This window comes from Oryza sativa, chromosome 10 (genome assembly GCF_034140825.1).
Source record: "Oryza sativa Japonica Group chromosome 10, ASM3414082v1".
Classification (NCBI taxonomy): Eukaryota; Viridiplantae; Streptophyta; class Magnoliopsida; order Poales; family Poaceae; genus Oryza; species Oryza sativa.
The window spans coordinates 820,195-836,863 of NC_089044.1; the positions used below are offsets into that span (position 1 = coordinate 820,195).

The following is a 16,669-nucleotide window of genomic DNA, read 5'->3' on the forward strand; positions in this document are numbered from 1 at the left end:
AGTGGATAGGAATAAGGTGTTATGAAAATTAAAGATGCCTATAAAAGTGAAGATTTTTATTTGCTATTTAATCAAAGGAGTTGTGTTGACTAAAGATAATTTAGCAAAAAGAAATCGGAATGGTAGTACAAACTGTTGTTTTTTATGTATAATGAAACTATCTAACATCTATTCTTTAAATGTCATTTTGCTAAATTTCTATGCAGAGCAGTCTTCATTTCCTTTGGTTTGCGAAGTCCCTGTAATGTCTCTCACATTTTGGGAACCGGCCTGTTGGCATGAAGTCAAAAACCAAGAAATATATTTTAATTGGTGCATTTGCATTATGTTAGGCTTAATGGCTTAATAGAAATGACATGGCTTTTAACATAACTCCAACAAAATGGTATATGTAGGTATTATTCAGATCAATATATTGGCTTCGATTCTGGATCAAGCTACAAAGATGTGAAGAGGACAAGGAAGCCATGCACACCGAATGTAGAAATTTAGAGTTAATTGTCATGCAGATTTTCACCAACTTTGTATAACGATTTAGCAATAGACTTGAACTTTGAATTAGATGTTCATTTCTTGTGATTGGTGTTGGTGTGTTGGTTTTTGTCATCTTTTTGTCTCCCTTTCTTTTATTTTGTTATACTTTACTTGGACTTTGATCCAAGAACTAAGTGGCTGAAGTTTAACTCAGTTGAAGCAAAGAGTGGGTTTACAACTACTCCCTCTGTTTCATATTATAAGCCATTTTGACTTTGGTATAAAGTCAAACTACTTCATATTTGACTAACTTTATAGACAAATCTAGTTATATATATTTACAACACCACACTAGTTTTATTAAATCAATAATTGAATATATTTTCGTATTATATTTATCTTGGGTTGAAAATATAACTATTTTTTTATATAAACTTGGAGCAGTTTGATTTTGACCAAAGTCAAAACGACTTATGATCTAAAAAGCGGGGAGTGTTATGTAAAACGCATAAGTTCAAAGATTTAACCAGGTGCAATATATATGCTAGGTGCTCCACACACTATACAAGGTATTTTCAGTCTCTCTCTCTCTTTTTTTATTACACGCAACACCATACTCATATATCTACGAGTACGTCCTCTAACACAAACTATACAAACTATAAGAGACGAAAACCAATTATAATGGACATAGGAAAAAGTACCAATATATTATATCTGCATTAATTTTCCTTGATTATATATATTGGCCGCTTACTCTTATCACTATGTAAGCAAAATTAAATTCATATTTCCTCCGTGCCAAAAATAAATTTATCTTAGTGTTGGACGCTCAAAACAAATATAGTGGAAAAAAGATTAAAGAGTCATTCATCAGTACCAAAGCAGTATTATTGGGTGGATTGGTAAAGAGTATGGAAATAATAAATTTATCTTAGTACAAAGGGTAGACGAACTAAATTCTAGAAATGGAGTTATTTTAGTAGCAAGTGACAGATCGTTGATTTCTGCTCTCCATATATATATATATATTCCTTGACTGGATCATATCGTCGTCGATCCAATTGAAATATAAATATGCGCGGGAAGAGGTAGCTGTTGCACAGAAGTTGAATGGCGTTCTGGCTAATTGCCGCCGGCGGCCTGCTGCTTCTTCTCCGTTTCGCTTTCGCCGCCGACGGAATCACCGGCTGCCCGGATAGGTGCGGCGACGTCGATATCCCTTATCCATTCGGCATCGGCCCCAACTGCTCCCGCGGGGACGGCTTCGACATCGCCTGCAACACCACCAACAGCACCGGTGTCCTAGTGCCCACCCTCGCCGCCGCCCGCCGCCATGCCATCCAGGTCCAGAAGCTGACGGTGTTCCCGCGGCCGGAGGTGAAGGTGATGCTGCCGGTGGCGTACACGTGCTACAACTCCGGCGGCAACGTCACCAGGCAGTTCGACGGCGACGTGGAGCTCAACAACGAGGGCGTGTACCGCATCTCCGACGAGCGCAACATGTTCGTCGTCATCGGCTGCAACACCGTGGCGTGGAACCAGCACGGGGACAGCGGTGGCAAAGGCCTCTACCGCAACCTCTACTACGCCGGCTGTGTCACCTACTGCAGCGACTCGCGGAGCGCCATGGACGGCAAGTGCGCCGGCGTCGGCTGCTGCCACGTCGACATCCCGCCGGAGCTCACCGACAACGTCGTCTACTTCGAGCAATGGCCGCGCGGCGAACAGGTGGACTTCAGCCCCTGCGACTATGCCTTCCTCGTCGACAAGGAGGAGTACCGATTCCGGAGGTCGGATCTCAAAATGGAGTTGAACCGGAGGATGCCGGTGTGGCTAGACTGGGCCATCCGTGACCGCCGCGGCAACGACTCCTCCGTGGCGTCCTGCCCGGCGCCGGAGGTGGAGAAGAAGAAGCCGGCCGGGTATGCCTGTGTGAGCGCCAACAGCGAGTGCGTCAACTCCACCAATGGCCCGGGATACTACTGCAATTGCAGCAATGGTTACGAGGGTAATCCCTACGACAACGATGGATGCCAGGGTAAGAATGTTTGCTCATGCATTTAATTCTCTACAACATTTTTTTTAGTCAGGTTGGGCCAGAGCCCAACTAAATCTTATTAAGATTGGAGAGAAAAAGTTACTCCCTCTGTTTCATATTGTAAGACTTTCTAGCATTGTCCACATTCATATAGATGTTAATGAATCTATATGCACATATATGTTTAGATTTATTAACATCTATATTAATGTTGGCAATGCTAGAAAGTCTTACATTATGAAACGAAGGAAATATATAAATAACAATTTACATCGATATTAAGCCAATGAAAACGCACTACCACATAACCCCTACTTATGTCAGTGCACCGACCCACCTAACATAATATATTAACGGTCAGAGATGACGTGGATCATCTACATATGGAAATTGGCATGTGGGCTAAGGCCCATATAGACAATAATTGTTAGGGAAATCATTAAGACCCATTTCAAAAAAAAAAAATGGATGTAGTATATATGTAAATATTTAGTACCATCGTCTTGCTAATTCTAGAAGATGGATAACTTCTTAAAAGAGGGTGAGTGTGCGCTCTCCTAGCCACTTTAGTAATATGTGGTGAAGATAGCTAGTGAAACACGTGCTTTCGCTCGTCTCGCATGTGCACGCGATAAACACTTGAATGGTTCACCATGGTGACCCCATCTATAATGGGTTACCAACAAAAATAATAATAATAATAATAAATGGTGACCCATAACTGATCGCGCAGCCAAGATAAAGGAAAATGCAACCAAAAAATGTGCTAAGATAAAGAAAAATACAACAAAAAATGTGCTGAAAATACAACTAAAATTGTGCCCGTAGGTCAGCTCGCCAGTGCTGTCAATATGCCTGACTACTCGTAGCTATTAGCTGCTCCAGGGAGACAATATGTCAAGGCAGGCTGTCGCTATCCACATAGAGGAGCAAAATAGAGATTATGCATCGAAGGAGAGCAGGGCAACACCAAGGAAGCTTGAGAAGAGGGAAGATGGTTGACTAATCAGATCTGTCACCATTGTCATGGCCCTCAGAAAGCCCACCTTCTATTGTCAATGACATGCATTGGAACCGGAACCTCGATGAAGATGGTTGACTAACCAGGTCCCTCACCGTTGTCATGCCCCTCGGAGTTCCATCACCATCGACACGAATGTTGCTATTATTGCCATCGTGCGTTATAACCGGGACCTCGATGAAGAGGATTGACTAACCAGATCCATCACCATTGACATCCCCTCAGAAGCCCATTGCCATTGGCACGAAGGTTGATTGTCGCCACTGTGCATTAGAACCGGGACCTCATGCCATTGCACCATAAGGAAAGGGCAGACCAGTCGCACCCACCATGACCTTTAAAGCAATCAGATTAGGTGCCCCTGGGATTGGGGAATCCAAAACGGGTCTCCCCAAGGTCGAGGGATGCCGAACCCCACCGCCTCGAGCTCGGGGGTTGCTCCATGAGGCGATGGAGTTGAGGGCGTTGGCGCAGAGGCCAAGAAGAATCGATAATTAATAGATGGCAATGCTAGTGCGGAGGGACATGGTGAGCTTGGTCAAGGGGATTGCCAGTTCTCAAGGTGGAATGGAGAAGAGCCAGCGAAGGTGAGTCTTTGCTAGGTTGGCTCAGTGATGAGAAAAGAAATCTCTTAGGTGGCGCCAACCTCGATGTCTACAAAGCACATATCTGGCCTTTGGCATTAGATTGGAGTGACATGGCAATGAGGTCGGTGAGTTCTTGGGTGGCTAAGACCTTGAGGACAACGGATGGCCTCCCCTCCTCCCTAAACCCTAATCCCTTCTCCCAAGGCATAGGTGGAGCTAAATGAGATAGGCACCAATGGATCTGGTAAGGAAAGAGTGGTGGGCAGTGGTAGAGGAAGAGTGGTGGACTGCTCAGAATGAGAAAAGAGAGAGACCATGCGAGAGGAAGAGAGATATATAGAGAGAGAGAGACCATGCGAGATAGACTCGGGGATGGGCATAGGTGGTCATACATTACGTACCATCCATCGTCACATATGTATCTTATCATCTATGATGGTTCACATGTTGCCTTGTGTCACAAATGTGTTTGTGACGGTTCGTAGTTACCATCAATTACAAATAATGCTACATGTACAACGGGTTGACCCCTATGACCATATCTTAAAAGGGTCACTATTTGACCCATCAGAGATGACATTATTGAAAACAAATCTGTTTAACTCATCACAGATGATCCATCATCGATACCCATTTTTGTAGTAGTGCCAGTTGTGCATTAAAATGAAGACATTACATTAAAAACCACGAAAGCTACATAGCTTCCTTAATCAACAGGTTCTTTGAATAAACATGCTTGTTTCCAACTTTTTTTGGTGTTTTTATGTGTTTACTATAACTTTGGAGAACAATCTTGAGATGCTTGTATGACGACGTTTCAGTATGAACCCTTTCTTGATAGATGTGTATCTCTTCTTTATCAGTAAATGAGGCCGACCTTCTCTCTTTGTTTCAAAAAAATGTTCGTTTTCTCCTTGATGTTGCCAAACAATTGTCTGGATGCCCATGAGAATTTATTGAACATCCTCATATTTCTTCCTTCTAAACTAAGGTTAACTTCGAATGAACCGGCCAATGAATAGTTTATATGCACCCATGTATGCAGATATCAACGAGTGCGATCCATCCAACAAGGACAAGTACCCCTGCTATGGGGTTTGCAAGAACATTGTAGGAGATTACGAATGCAGCTGTCATACTGGTTACCAGCCAAGTGGTGGTGGTCCAAAGAAACAGGAGTGCAATCCAAAGTTTCCAGTTGCAGCACAGCTTGCCCTTGGTATGCGACTATTTATGTACCTCCGTGTATACTATTTTGAGTAAATTGAATTAATTTTACACTGATTTATTTTCATGCATACTTTGACTTTACGTTGAGTGCAATCACTAAACACCTAGTACCTAGTGTAAAATAGAAGAAGGTACACAGCGTACACTCAACTACTTTGTTTCAAGTTTGGATTTCCAGCTTCTCAAAAAAGAAGTTTGGATTTCTAGTTTTAAGGAGCCAAAATTAGGGTAGGAAAGTGCATGCAGATGCTATTATGTTGTTATAGATTAAAATAATTCTAATATAACATGTCCAATGTACATATATAATATTAATACAACAATAGTTGATAGTTATGTTCATGAAAGTGAGAATTCGCCTCTCTTTCTATTGTCACAAAATCAACTCCCTCCATCTCAAACCATAAGGCACAACCCAATTTCTTCATATCTCGTAATATAAGGCGTGTATACATGCATATATTAACTAGAACCTCTTTCTCCTCTAAATTCACTTTGTTTTAAATCCTCTACCCTCAACACCCATCTCCCCTCCCCCCCCCCCCAATAATCACATTACTTGCATGCATTGAGGTGGTCCAACCAAGGGAGTAATTAAATTATTTATTAGTCTTTGTGTTAGTGTACCTTATAGTTTGGGATGGAGGGAGTAATACAAAATCATGAATTTATTATATTAGCTCACATGAATTTGTGATCCTTCTAGGTGTCAGTTTGGGATTTTCCTTCCTGGTTGTTGTTGTTCTTTTCACACTAATGATGCTTCAAAGGAGAAAAATGAACGAATATTTCAAAAAGAATGGTGGTTCAATACTACAGAATGTGGACAATATTGTGATTTTCTCCAAAGATGAGATGAAGAAAATCCTAAAAAACAATTCAGAAGTTATTGGTCAAGGAGGCTTTGGTAAGGTCTACAAAGGTAGACTTAAAGACAATACCCTGGTAGCAGTGACGACTTCAATTGAGGTAACTGAAGCTCAAAAGGAGGATTTCACAAACGAAGTTATCATACAATCGCGAATGATGCACAATAACATTATCAAGCTATTGGGCTGTTGTTTGGAGATGGATGTTCCAATGTTGGTATATGAGTTTGCCGCTAATGGTAGCCTAAAAGACATTCTCCATAGTGATGCCAGTCACCTAGTCCCTCTCACACTAGATCTACGCCTAGACATTGCAATTGAATCTGCAGAAGGTCTAAGATACATGCACTCGTCCATAAGTCATACCATACGGCATGGTGATGTTAAGCCCGCCAACATACTTCTAACTGACAAGTTTGTTGCAAAGATCTCCGACTTTGGGACATCCAAGCTTCTTACTGTAGACAAAGAATTCACCATGGTTGTGGCAGGAAGCATGGGGTACATAGACCCAGTGTTCTATATGACTGGTCACTTAACACAAAAAAGTGATGTGTTTAGTTTTGGAGTTGTATTGCTGGAGCTCATCAGCAGAAGGCAAACAATATATGGCAAGAACCGCAGCCTCATTATTGAGTTCCAAGAGGCATATGATCAAGCAAATAGTGGGAGGTTATTGTTCGACAAGGATATTGCCATCGAGGAAGATGTCTTAATCCTAGAAGAAATTGGTAGGTTAGCGATGGAATGTTTAAACGAAAAGATTGACGAGCGTCCTGATATGAAGGAGGTAGTGGCACGACTTATGATGCTGCGAAGATCTAGGAAGCTTAAACAAGAAAACTACAACATAAGTCGTCAACAGTTCTTTGAGGAGAATAGTATAGATGAACTCCCTAAGAGCTTTGATGACAACAGCTCAAGTAGCAGTGCAGAGCTTTTATCCAATCTAGCCACAAAGAACTCTCTAACCTATAGATCGACGACTGGAAGAGATTAGGTTTAATAAGCAATATATTTATCTTGTGTTATATATGTGTAACCTGTTTTATAAATCAATGTACTTTCATTTGAAATAGATTGATTTCAAGCATCTATCTCTCATTTATGTTCTCTGTATTTGAAAGCAGAGAAGCAACTTCTGTGTAACACAAGATTGTCTAATCACTATTGTATATGTAGTGTTTAACTCAGTTCTGTGTTATGTATATCTATTACTGCATATATGTTTCACCTCAATCTAAGTTAAAATGGTTCACCTCTATCGAAGTTAAAATGGACTTTCTATAAATGACAAGAAAAACAGTTTTTATAAGCGGACTTCTTGAAAAAAACACTCTTTAAATGATTTTTATTGGCAGACTTCTTAGAGAGCTACCTATGAAATAATTTTCATATGCGGATCTCTTAAAAAAAACTGCCACTGAAAATGGAGGCACTACTAAAGTGAAAAAAATCATAACTTATATGAAGTTGAATGATGATAAACTTTGTAACCAAATTTGTATCTCTTGAAGAGATCTTCAACATTTTAGTTGAACGTTTTTCATTTGAGATGTTAATATTTCTTACATGCTCTCAGATCTATTTTGATTTTTTTTTTGAGTTTTTCAAATTACCTCAATTGAAAATATGATCGATATGATAGTTGTAGAAGTCGACGGGATTTACAGGTTTGTAGTTAAGAACCTTTGTATTTAATATCATTTAGAGTATAATAATGTGCCAAGTTTTGGAGAGGTGAAGTTAAAAGATAGCATCCAATCCACATTCACGAAGTGCTTCATAGGTGAGATGGTAAGAGGCTAAGCAAGAAGAAAGAGTTCTGGATCAAATCCTATATACGCACTTGTACATATTTTTTCAGATTATTTTATGCCTACAAAAATAAAAAACTACAAATTGGTTCCTTAAGGGAGTTGCATGTGAAATATTAAGCGGTTCTAGGATCCGTCTATGCAAATATTAAGCGGTTCAAACAATGCCTATATAAATAAGTTATGGATCGCCATCACAAAATGTTTTATGTGCCAGTGAATTGAATTACAAAATCAAATTAATTTCACTGAAATCCATAGTGTTGTATTTTTTTTTCAATAAACTCGCTTAAAGTTAGGAAACCTTGACATAGAACAAACCTAAAATAACTTCTCATATGTATGTAACGGAGGGAACGTTTATTATGGTATTCTGGTAGGCTTTGTAAAATCAAAGGTATTGGTTGTAGAAGGGTAAAGGACCTAAGATATAAGTCGGGGAGCCCCTCACCTCAATGGCTTTTTGGGTGGGAAATGCCCTTTACGATCCTACAGGCTTGATCTTTTAACTTCTTTTTCCTATTTTTACATTTTTTTATTAAAATATTTACAAAACAGATTTTCGTTTCGAAATTTACAAATCTAGATGCCTCACGCCCTCTGGGAGATCGTTTTCTAAAAATTCCCTTTCCAGAAGGCGTTAAGGGACTTAAATGTAAATTTTTTATTTGTCATTCAAACCCTTTTCACCGGTTTTAATTGCTTAAAAACTAGTGAAGCTTATTTGACACTGTAAATGATTATAAATGGAAAAGTAAAAAAACTACGTCGAGATATACAACTTTTATATAAAGTTTATTTTCATACCATGTCTTTTGAAATGTAGATATGAGATTTTTGTTAAAATAGGTTTTAGATTTTGTAACAAACATTTGGACATCTAAAAGATCTTAAATGAAAAGGTTGTTTAAGTTCTAGATCTTCTCAAGCTCTACAATTTTAATATAAAGTTTGATTTCATCCAATTTTATATGATATATTTTTAAATTACAAAATGATAGAGTTCACAAGCTATATTGGAAAAATTACACTTAGGTCCCTTAACACCCTTTTCAAGGGCGCGTGAGGCGTTTAGATTTGTAAAGGTTTGAAATGAAAAATTATTTCTGTACATTTTTTAATAAAAAAATGTAAAAATAAAAAAATTGCCGAGCCTTCAAATGCAACTCCTGAAGAATGGAAGAACTTTCGAAGACAACAAGGCCCATTTTCGCCGCTCCTACCGGAGTACTGGCCCATCCAAAGTTTCGTCGGCCTGCTAAGTGCAGCCTATAGCAGGCCAAACGGGCGGCTCGGCCCAGCACGACACGGCACGGCCCGTTAGGCACGGCTCCTGTAGCGGGCCGTGCCGTGCCGGCCCACGTGCCAAGGCCACGGCCCAAGCACGGCCCAAGAAGGTGCTGGGCCGTGCCGGGCCGGCACGGCTACTGTAGTGGCACGTGGGCTGGTAGCCGGCCCACTAGTACATGTGGCCCATAAAAATTGAAATTTGAGGGGAAAAAAAGAAAAAAGGCAGAAAAAACATAATATAAAGGAAAAGATGATAAATATAGGATAAATGTGAGGAAAATTTAGGAAATATATCATAAAATATATGGTACAAATAGGATAAAATGTGGAAAAAAATAAAAAATATGAGAAATATATGGGAAAAATTAGAAAATCGTAGGAAAAATAAATGGGCCGGTGGGCCGTGCCATGCCTGGGCCGTGCCGTGCCGGCACGCTACAGTAAACGTGCCGTGCCGTGCCAGCCCACGGGCTGAGGCATTGGCCCAAACACGGCACGGGATAATGGGCCGTGCCGGCACGGCCCACAGGCTGGCGTGCCGTGCCGGGCCTGGGCCGGCTACAGTACTGCTGTGCTCGGGCCGGCCCGGCTTGGCACGGCCCAGTTGGCCAGGTATAGTGCAGCCCAATGCTTGTGGGATGTGGAACTCCTTATGTTTTTATTTACGTTTTCCAACAAGCCATTAATACATAGTTTTTTGAATTTCTAGTATTATGTACAAGCATTAATTGTAGCAGCAGGATAGGATCTAGACTCTAGAGTAATACGGGGTGCGCGCGGTAAGGAGGGAGGAGGGCGGCTGTGTCTTTAAAATAGCAGAGACAACTTAACCTGGAAAACAGAAAAAAAAATATGTTTATAAAATAAAATAAGCGTCACACATCTATATATGTATTGCCACTTTATAAATCAAAGGGTGTACATGCTTGTAATAGCTATATATCGTGTGTATGTATTGTTTGGTCGATCGAGAGGTGATGATGAGTAGTTGTTATGAGGGAGTTGTCATTCCTTCCATCGCTTGGTGTTGGGGAGGAGTCATCATCGTCCTCCGCGAGTTCACCTCCCATCCTTCATCACCCCACATTAATTAGTACAAATTAATTAAACACATTGAGTGAATTAATGAGTTACAAGTTACTAATTTTTTTAAGATTGGAAGATCGGAATATATATCTTATTAGACCCTCTTGTTTAGACTTATAAATCAGTCTGTGATCACAAAAATCTAAACCTAAACAAAGATATTTTTTTCTGTTTGATTTTTTTAAAGTCATAAGTCACCCTTACACTTTTAAGCTAAAAACTATATGTTGAAGAAACTTTTTTTTGACTTATATGAAATGGATGTATGATTATATCATTAAACTTATGTAATAAGATGGATGTACGATTGAGCTACTGGAAGTAGGAAATACAATGTAAAGTTGAGTTTGAGAGGTGATAGAGAGAGAATATAATATACTCGTACCAAGGTTAGGGTCGTGGCCGCGGTTCTTGAGCTCACGGTGCATCTGTGCGATGGAGCAGGTCTGGCAGCAGAAGGTGACGAGGCAGTCGGAGCAGGGCGTCTCCGGCAGGTCGTACGCCGCCCGGAGGCGAGCGCGGTAGGCGCACGAGTACACCCACTGGCACATCCCCGCCGACACGTGGAACACCAGGCAGTACAGCACCGCGTTCAACGCGCACGCTGTGCAAAACGTACAGGATCTATTTGAGAAATTATGAAAATTGGGGGAATTTCAAACAGCATCGATCTGCACAGTAAAATCATATTAATGATAAGAGAATTTGAGTCGATGAGGTTAATCAATTACATGATGAGCCCCTGTCGACGATTTCTGCGATCTGGCCGACAGGGATGCACGGGCACCAGCACGCCATACAACCTGCAGCATATATATGCATCCGTTAATTAATTCATTTCATAAAGATTATATATAATTAATCGTTGTATACAGACTTGGAGCATGATAATTAAGCTGATATGTATGGGCTAACTGCTAATTAATAATGATATTAACTAATTTGCTTAAAGAAGAAAAAGAAAGCTTACAGGTGTTGCAGTCGTCGGCGCAGTCGCAGAGGGCGGTGGTCCACGCCCCTCCAGCCGCCGGCGCCATGCGGCACGACACCACACGCTCCATCGGCGGAGCAGGGTAGAACATGCCGACGGGGATCCCGGTCACCGGCTCCGGCGCCGCCGCCGACGACTCGCCGGACTTGGACGGATCAGGGGGATACATGGCCGTGTAGAAGTTAATTTGACTAGCTAGCTAATGGATGGCTACCTGCTGTCCCTGAGATGTGATTTAAGTACTGGACGTTCTATTCGTTGATGGATATATAGATGGGGAATATTAGTCATGTTAGTTAATTAAGTAATTAATTAATTGACTAGTTAGCGATTAAGCAGAGGGACATAGTAGTTGCTAGGAAAATACTGGGTTTGAAACTTTGACGCACGCATGCAGCGGGATTGGCCTGGCAAACTATGTCCTGCAGTCTGCAACTGGAGTAGTAGTTTTCTTACATGCAAATGTCACCATTGACTTGCAGCAGGAGTATTACTGGCCAGGTGCATCTATCTGCTTACCTATCTCTACAGAACCGTACCATATTATAATGTTTTGTTCTCTCTATCTCTTGACTATTGTCTAGCTTAATTCACTAACATCTATATAAATTTAAATACATATATAGATAGCATATATACTTGAGATAAAGTCTATTTTCCTTCATCGAACTAGTTCACTAGATCATACAACCCCTAAACTATTTTTTCCCTCATTATATAACCTATACAAACGGTACACGTTACTCTATAATGGTATTTCTTTTTTTTCTCTCCACATTGTCATGGTTATGGATTGCACATACCTAATAGTAGTTGACTAAATCTCGGAAGGACCCACCACATATCATGTCCTATACGGAAACAACCTGCGGATATGGAGGGAGTTCCGGATAAGGAAAGACAACCAGAGTTCTACATGGAAACGACAAGGACTACTCAGATTGTATCCATATTGGTTTCCCACGTTCTACTTGTACAAGGGGACACCTATGGGTATAAATACAAGACCCCCTAGGAGGAGAGGGGAGAACCACCATGGAAGACACCCATGACAATCAACACACGCCCACCAGAAGCCACAACATACAAGCCTACATACGCCAAGACACGCCGCCGGATATCGACTTCAGGGATAGGCATGGCTATTCCCCTACGGTGTCTCCGGATACCGTCAGGAGATACGAAAGCGCTATCTCTGATCTCGCCGGGCACGGATTCGAGAAGGAAGACTACCCTGTTGTCGACTACGAGTCAGACCTTCAGATCAACATGTGGACAACAGTTAGATATGCTGCCCACATATTGTACTGGTGTGATTATGGTGAATAAAAGCAACTCCGGCTCCGGCCAACAGGATGTAGAGTTATTACCTGACAGCTCAGGGGCCTGAACCTGTATAAAAATCCCCGTCTCCGTCTCTTTTACCTCAGTCTCGCGTATATCCTAGCACCGACGATCCCCATACTGTCCAAATACCGTAGTCGAAACATCAAACGTCGACAGTGGCGCGCCAGGTAGGGGGATTTTGGTACTTCAGGATTTCGACGAGATGGGTTTAAGAGATGGATTCTCCAACAACAAGCTACTTGACGACTTCCGACCAGGAAGATTCAACCCGGCCAGAGTACGTCTCCCAACGAGATTGGAATCATCGTCACCATCTATTCGATCCGGTGAGATCGACCAAGCTTCGACACGTCACCACGGCAGAGGGCCATGGTGTCAGCGGCATCTAAGACTGATCCAACACCAATCCCTCGACGCGTGGGACATCGACTGGCGTAAGGCATTGGCTGCCCGAGTAGCCAAACTCGGCTGGCGTGAGGCATTGATCTGTTCATTGGCTTGTAGTCTAATCGGAGTTGAGGAGTTCCTGTGATTGCACTAGAATTCAATTCCTAGTTGGCAATCGAGCTGCTCATTCTGGTGACGTAAGCCAAAAGCAAATAGATCAACTAAACAGCCAAAAAGCCGCAGTACAAATTCTAAGGTAATTAGTAAGATTAATTTCCTAATTAATCTACTAATTTCGTAGATATATCCGGCATATATCTACAAAGGTACGCAATATTTTATATATAATTTACCGTACCTATTTTCAGATTATACGGCATTGTCAGATCTATAATTTATTATGTTTACCTAGAGCATGTTCTTTATACAGTATATATCGCGCGAGCGTCCCCGATGTTAGGCCAACTGCGGTCTAACGCTGGAGCACGCTCTGTTTTCCTCTGTATAAATCATGCTTGTTTACGGTTTACATAATGCCTAATATTTAATCTGCTCGTTATATCCTGATAATACTAGAAGATCCATGCAGTTTTTCGAATACATACTCGATATTATCTGCTATATATCTTGTCTTCTAGAAAATATTTTTCAGGAACAACTGAGCACTCGACTAGGTTATGGTCGAGTACACTCCATTATCGAGAACATTCTCGACAAATGCGGAGTTATCGCACCCAACCTACCAACAAAGACCGACGACCTATCTCATAGCACCGGCCATGGCTGGACTACTCGAGAAAAGGTTGTTAATGGATAATTCCTCGCGAACATCGTCGGCTTGATCACCCGACATGATTGCGAACGGACATCCGGATATGCTGTAAGTTAGGCACGTGAGTCATGCTGGCCACATGAGATACACTTGCAATAAACCAACTCTAGCACCTTCCATCGGTGTTCGAGAGATAATTCCGCTCGCTCACTGGTTCTCGCACCAGTACGCAGCAATCTCTCGCACCGCACCTTCCATCGGTGTTCGAGAGATAATTCCGCTTGCTCACTGGTTCCCGCACCAGTACGCATCAATCTCTCGCACCGCACCTTCCATCGGTGTTCGAGAGATAATTCTGCTCGCTCACTGGTTCTCGCACCAGTACGCACCAATCTCTCGCACCGCAACTCCCATCGTTGTTCGAGAGATAATTCTGCTCACTCACTGGTTCTCGCACCAGTACGCAGCAATCTCTCGCACCGCAACTTCAGATGGTCGAGGTACGACTACAGCAATAACGTAGTGGTCCTCGTACCACGACTCAAAATGATCGAGAGACACCTACTCACCGGTTCTCAACCAGTTAATCGTAGTGATCTCTCGTACATTTGCTTCTAGTGGTCGAGTTACGACTACTGCCTGGTCCTCGACCAGCGATGTAGCGTTTCTCCCACTTTCCACTTTAAGTGGTCGAGTTACGACTACTGCCTGGTCCACGACCATTTCTCCCACTTTCCACTTTAAGTGGTGGAGTTACGACTACTGCCTGGTCCTCGACCAGCGATGTAGCATTTCTCCCACTTTCCATTTTAAGTGGTCGAGTTACGACTACTGCTTGGTTCTCGACCAGCGATGTAGCGTCTCTCCCACTACTTCCACTTTAAGTGGTCGAGTTACGACTACTGCCTGGTCCTCGACCAGCGATGTAACGTCTCTCCCACTATTTCCACTTTACGTGGTCGAGTTACGACTACTGCCTAGTCCTCGACTAGCAGTGTAGCGACTCTCCTACTACCTCTATTTCAACAAAGTTGATAGCAGGTACACAATATCGCCAAGTGTTTTACCCAGAGATCCCTTACCACGACGACCTAGCGTTGAAACCTATCCTACTGTCCCTTTACGCCGTCTTGACAAGGCCTCCGAGGAACCTAAGGGATCTTCCGTTGGGGATGCCCAGAGCCGATAAGGCCTTGTCGGATCCTTCAGAGACGAAAGACCATGTAAGATCTGGTCGTGTAAGAGTTCTCGCCGTGCGTATTAACCAAGCCGTGTAATCGGAAGTTGACTTTTCCAACTTCACGGCTGGGGGCTAGGATCAGTGCTTATTCAACCAAGGTAGGTCAAGGGTCCAAGAGCCTTCTCCTCCGAAAATGATTCTCCGACGACAAGGCTGGGGGCTAGGGAGAGTGTACAACTCAAACGACTGACCAAAGTCGTTAACTGAGAACACACTCTTACACAAAACATTGGTCGGTAAATTTGATTCATTTTCAGTTTACCATACATATTATAACATGTCACCCTTTGAGCATTCGCTCGGGGGTTATTTCTATCTAATATTCTTTTCTGAGTATTGATTTTAGGAAAATTCTATTCGACATTGACAAAGACTCCATGTCTCTATGGTTCTACACCAAGATCGACTAAGGCGAGTACGACCAATGTTGGCAAGGCTCCGTCGCAGACTCTACGCCTTCTCGGTCGCTCGAGAACGGTTGCTGGATCTCGACAAGGAATACGAAATGAAGAGATGGTGTACCCACCAAGAAAGAATTTCTTGACTTCAATCCAAATTCTCGATTACGGCAAGACGGGAGACTTAGTCGTACGCTATGTACTTCATTGGTTGACATCAGAGAATGACTTAGACAAACCCTTTCGGTGCCCGCATGAGGCTGACAAAGGAAGTCCAACGTTATCTCTAATCTCACCGAGAACGGTCACATAAGCTCGATAACAGTTACTCCAATGTCTGTGCGCAGTTGAGAATATGAATTCGTTCATTTGCATCGAAGTCGGGGGCTACTGTCATGGTTATGGATACCACATACCTAATAGTAGTTGACTAAATCTTGGCAGGACCCACCACATACCATGTCCTATACGGAAACAACCTGCGGATATGGAGGGAGTTCCGGATAAGGAAAGACAACTAGAGTTCTACATGGAAACGATAATGACTACTCAGATTGTATCCATATTGGTTTCCCTCGTTCTACTTGGACAAGGGGACACCTATGGGTATAAATACAAGACCCCCTAGGAGGAGAGGGGAGAACCACCACGGAAGACACCCATGACAATCAACACACGCCCACCAGAAGCCACAACATACAAGCCTACATACGCCAAGACACACCGCCGGATATCGACTTCAGGGATAGGCATGGCTATTCCCCTACGGTGTCTCCGGATACCGTCAGGAGATACGAAAGCGCTATCTCTGATCTCGCCGGGCACGGATTCGAGGAGGAAGACTACCCTGTTGTCGACTACGAGTCAGACCTTCAGACCAACATGTCGACAACAGTTAGATAGGCTGCCCACATATTGTACTGGTGTGATTATGGTGAATAAAAGCAACTCCGGCTCCGGCCAACATGATGTAAGGTTATTACCTGACAGCTCAGGGGCCCGAACCTGTATAAAAATCCTCGTCTCCGTTTCTTTTACCTCAGTCTCGCGTATATCCTAGCACCGACGATCCCCATACTGTCCAAATACCGTAGTCGAAACATCAAACGTCGACACACA

The 16,669-nt window shown here is 42.5% G+C and overlaps 2 protein-coding genes across 3 annotated transcripts; one reads left to right on the forward strand and one right to left on the reverse strand.

Moving 5' to 3' along the window:
• Window positions 1-1,580: 1,580 nt before the first annotated feature.
• Window positions 1,581-7,315, forward strand: LOC107276375 (wall-associated receptor kinase 2). The gene is made up of 3 exons (XM_015758421.3): window positions 1,581-2,515; window positions 5,169-5,342; window positions 6,060-7,315. The coding sequence occupies exons 1-3, from the start codon at window positions 1,588-1,590 to the stop codon at window positions 7,220-7,222; spliced, it is 2,265 nt and encodes a 754-aa protein (XP_015613907.2). The 5' UTR covers window positions 1,581-1,587; the 3' UTR covers window positions 7,223-7,315.
• Window positions 7,316-9,963: 2,648 nt separating this feature from the next.
• On the reverse strand, window positions 9,964-11,644 carry LOC4347973 (cell number regulator 10). Of its 2 annotated transcripts, XR_001540406.3 has the most exons (5): window positions 11,386-11,644; window positions 11,147-11,218; window positions 10,801-11,019; window positions 10,252-10,400; window positions 9,964-10,160 (listed from the first exon to the last, which is right to left on the reverse strand). XR_001540406.3 is itself a non-coding variant. In XM_015757860.3 (4 exons), exons 1-4 carry the CDS (start codon window positions 11,573-11,575, stop codon window positions 10,321-10,323), a joined length of 561 nt encoding a protein of 186 aa, XP_015613346.1. In that variant the 5' UTR covers window positions 11,576-11,644; the 3' UTR covers window positions 10,156-10,320. The 2 variants fall into 2 exon arrangements, 1 of the variants encoding a protein (XP_015613346.1); XM_015757860.3 differs by having other exon boundaries at window positions 10,156-10,400.
• Between the last annotated feature and the right edge of the window lie 5,025 nt (window positions 11,645-16,669).

Coding starts and splice junctions, on each gene's coding strand:
- LOC107276375 (XM_015758421.3), top strand. CDS start 1,588: ATGGCGTTCTGGCTAATTGCCGCCGGCGGCCTGCTGCTTCTTCTCCGT. Junction 2,516..5,168: donor CGACAACGATGGATGCCAGG/GTAAGAATGTTT, acceptor CCATGTATGCAG/ATATCAACGAGTGCGATCCA. Junction 5,343..6,059: donor TGCAGCACAGCTTGCCCTTG/GTATGCGACTAT, acceptor TGATCCTTCTAG/GTGTCAGTTTGGGATTTTCC.
- LOC4347973 (XM_015757860.3), bottom strand. CDS start 11,575: ATGTATCCCCCTGATCCGTCCAAGTCCGGCGAGTCGTCGGCGGCGGCG. Junction 11,219..11,385: donor CGCCGACGACTGCAACACCT/GTAAGCTTTCTT, acceptor TATATGCTGCAG/GTTGTATGGCGTGCTGGTGC. Junction 10,401..10,800: donor CGGCCACGACCCTAACCTTG/GTACGAGTATAT, acceptor GGGGTGATGAAG/GATGGGAGGTGAACTCGCGG.